Source organism: Mandrillus leucophaeus, unplaced genomic scaffold (genome assembly GCF_000951045.1).
Source record: "Mandrillus leucophaeus isolate KB7577 unplaced genomic scaffold, Mleu.le_1.0 Scaffold729, whole genome shotgun sequence".
In the NCBI taxonomy this organism is placed as follows: domain Eukaryota; kingdom Metazoa; phylum Chordata; class Mammalia; order Primates; family Cercopithecidae; genus Mandrillus; species Mandrillus leucophaeus.
The window spans coordinates 91,231-93,667 of NW_012107908.1; the positions used below are offsets into that span (position 1 = coordinate 91,231).

Here is a 2,437-nt window from a genome sequence, read left to right on the forward strand (position 1 = left end):
TCTAAGAATATAGATATTATAATTTTTGTCTTTTAAAAAACAAGAGATGAAGTGCCTTTTTCAAGTGCACAGAATTAGTTGAAAGTTGGAGGTGAAATCAAGATGTGTCCACATCAAATCTGTGAAGTTATATTATAGACTGTATATGGCTCCCCCTTATGCAGTGTGCAAGCTGAAATATCCTATACCAAATTGAAGACTCCAAGCCAGGACATACACCTAATATTCCTTCATATTTTTTTACTCTTAGGGCAGCAATGCCAAGGGGAAACCAGAGTCACTTGACTGGATTCCTCATTCTGGGACTGACCACAGACTCAAAACAACAGGTGTGGCTTTTTGCCAGCTTCCTGCTCATGTACATGGTCAATGTGGCTGGCAACTCGGTCATCACTGCAACCATCTGGGGGGATGCCCACCTCCATACTCCCACATATTTCTTCCTCTGTAACCTGTCCCTGGTGAACATCTGCTTTACCACTGTCATCATGCCACAAATGTTAGTGAACATGCTGACTCAGACAAGGACAATCCTCTTTGCCCAGTGCCTCACCCAGATGTATTTCTTTGTGGCCTTTGGGATCACAGACAGCTTCCTCATGGCTGCCATGGCCATTGACCGCTACATGGTCATCTGTAACCCACTGCATTACACCATGGCCATGAGCCCCAAGCGCTGTCTCCTGCTGGTCACCGCATCCTGGGTGACAACCCACCTCCACTCGCTCACCCACACTCTTCTCATGACTTGCCTGTCCTTCTGTGGGCCCAGCGTCATTCACCACTTCTTCTGTGATGTCCAGCCACTAGCTGATGCTCTCTTGCCCTGACACCTCTGTCAATGAGCTTCTGGCCTTCACAGAGAGCTCTTTTGTGATCCTGAGTCCCTTTATCTTCATTATTGTCTCTCATGTCTCTCTCACCTGTGCTGTTCTGAGGGTCCCCTCAGCAGGAGCCAGGTACAAGGCCTTCTCCACCTGTGGATCCCACCTCACGGTTGTGGCGCTATTCTACAGGACCGTAACATCTGTGTACATTTGCCCCTCATCTACCTACTCAGTGACAAAGGATAGTGTGATCACTGTCATCTATACAGTAGTTACTCCCATGCTGAGCCCTTTTATCTATAGCCTTAGGAACAAGGACATGAAACAGGCCTTGAGAAAGCTAGCAAAAAGAACCGAATAGAATATGCATATTTTGCTACCTCTAGAAGTTTAGGAATCGATTCAGCAATTATATGTTAAGCACCTACTATCTGCAAGTACTTAATCTGTGGGGAAAGTAACATAAATCATAGCTTCTGTCCTCAAAACTATTTATATTCCAAATAGCAGACAGGAGATTATCAACAGTTTGTTTTAATAAGAGTTTGTTTTTCTTCTTCATAAAAATTAGATGAGTCATTATTATAAGCATCTTAAATTACAAAATAATTTAAGATGATAAATATCTTAAGTTATAAAATAATTCCCCAACTTCTCCCCCTCTTCCTTGGTATATTTTTCCCTTTTCCTTTGAAATACCTAGTTCATGCATCTCATGTACATTACCAGTGTAAACCAGTATTTCACCATAAAAAAAAGTTTTAAAGCTTCCACGTCTGCCATTTAGTGACTTAAGTGATTTACTTAACCTTTTTTAGTTTTAATTCCCTAGTCCTTTAGTATACTACTTGGGCTATAAGCCCAGATCCAAGAGTTATCAGCCCTGTGTTCTTAAGAAAGTATATTAATCTTTTTGTGCCTTGGTTTTTTTGTATGCAAAGTCAATTGTTGTTAGAGTTTAATGATCTAATAGGTGTTCTAAGACATATATGAATTATGTATTAAGAATTAGGTTGGTGCAAAATTGCTGTTTCCACAATTACTTTTGCACCAACCTAATACTTAGAACAGTGTCTTGCACATAGCAACATCATAATAAATGTCAACCACTAGAATAACATTATATAGAAATGTTTCTATGTCCCTTTCCAACTAGCATTCCATGTTTTATAATGGGGTGGCAAATACATTCTCATACATCCTCCCATTGAGCTCAGTCTAAGTGTTTCTGAAAATTAAGTGTAATTATTCTCTTTAGGACTTTATCACTATTTTGTCAGGTTTTTTGGGGGGGGGAATCCCAATGGATATGAAGAAGGCCTCCCTCAATCATTAGAACATGATTCTCACTGACCTTCCTTTCTCCATCCCTGTTCCTCCATCTCATCTTCACTGAATTTCAAATAATTTCACTATCAAGGCCTCCATGGGGCACACTGCCCAGCACTTCAAACATCTGAAATACAAACTATGGCTAAAGAATGTGAAGCGGACAAATGAAGAAAAGTTGAGGGGAAACTATAGCTTTACAAAGAAAGAACTAAGAGGATTTGATGCAAAAATAAAAGGTGGGAGAATATAGCAACCTACCTCAATGAGAAAAAAAAAAA

At 40.2% G+C, this 2,437-nt stretch overlaps 1 protein-coding gene and 1 pseudogene across 1 annotated transcript; both read left to right on the top strand.

Annotated features, from left to right (window-relative positions):
- The first annotated feature begins 257 nt into the window (after window positions 1-257).
- Window positions 258-1,188, top strand: LOC105528663 (olfactory receptor 1L6-like). The gene is given in 2 exon segments (XM_011965484.1): window positions 258-809; window positions 811-1,188. Coding segments are annotated over 2 exon segments (930 nt in total).
- A 1,065-nt stretch (window positions 1,189-2,253) lies between these two features.
- The window catches only part of LOC105528683, a 24,299-nt pseudogene continuing 24,115 nt past the window's right edge, over window positions 2,254-2,437 (top strand).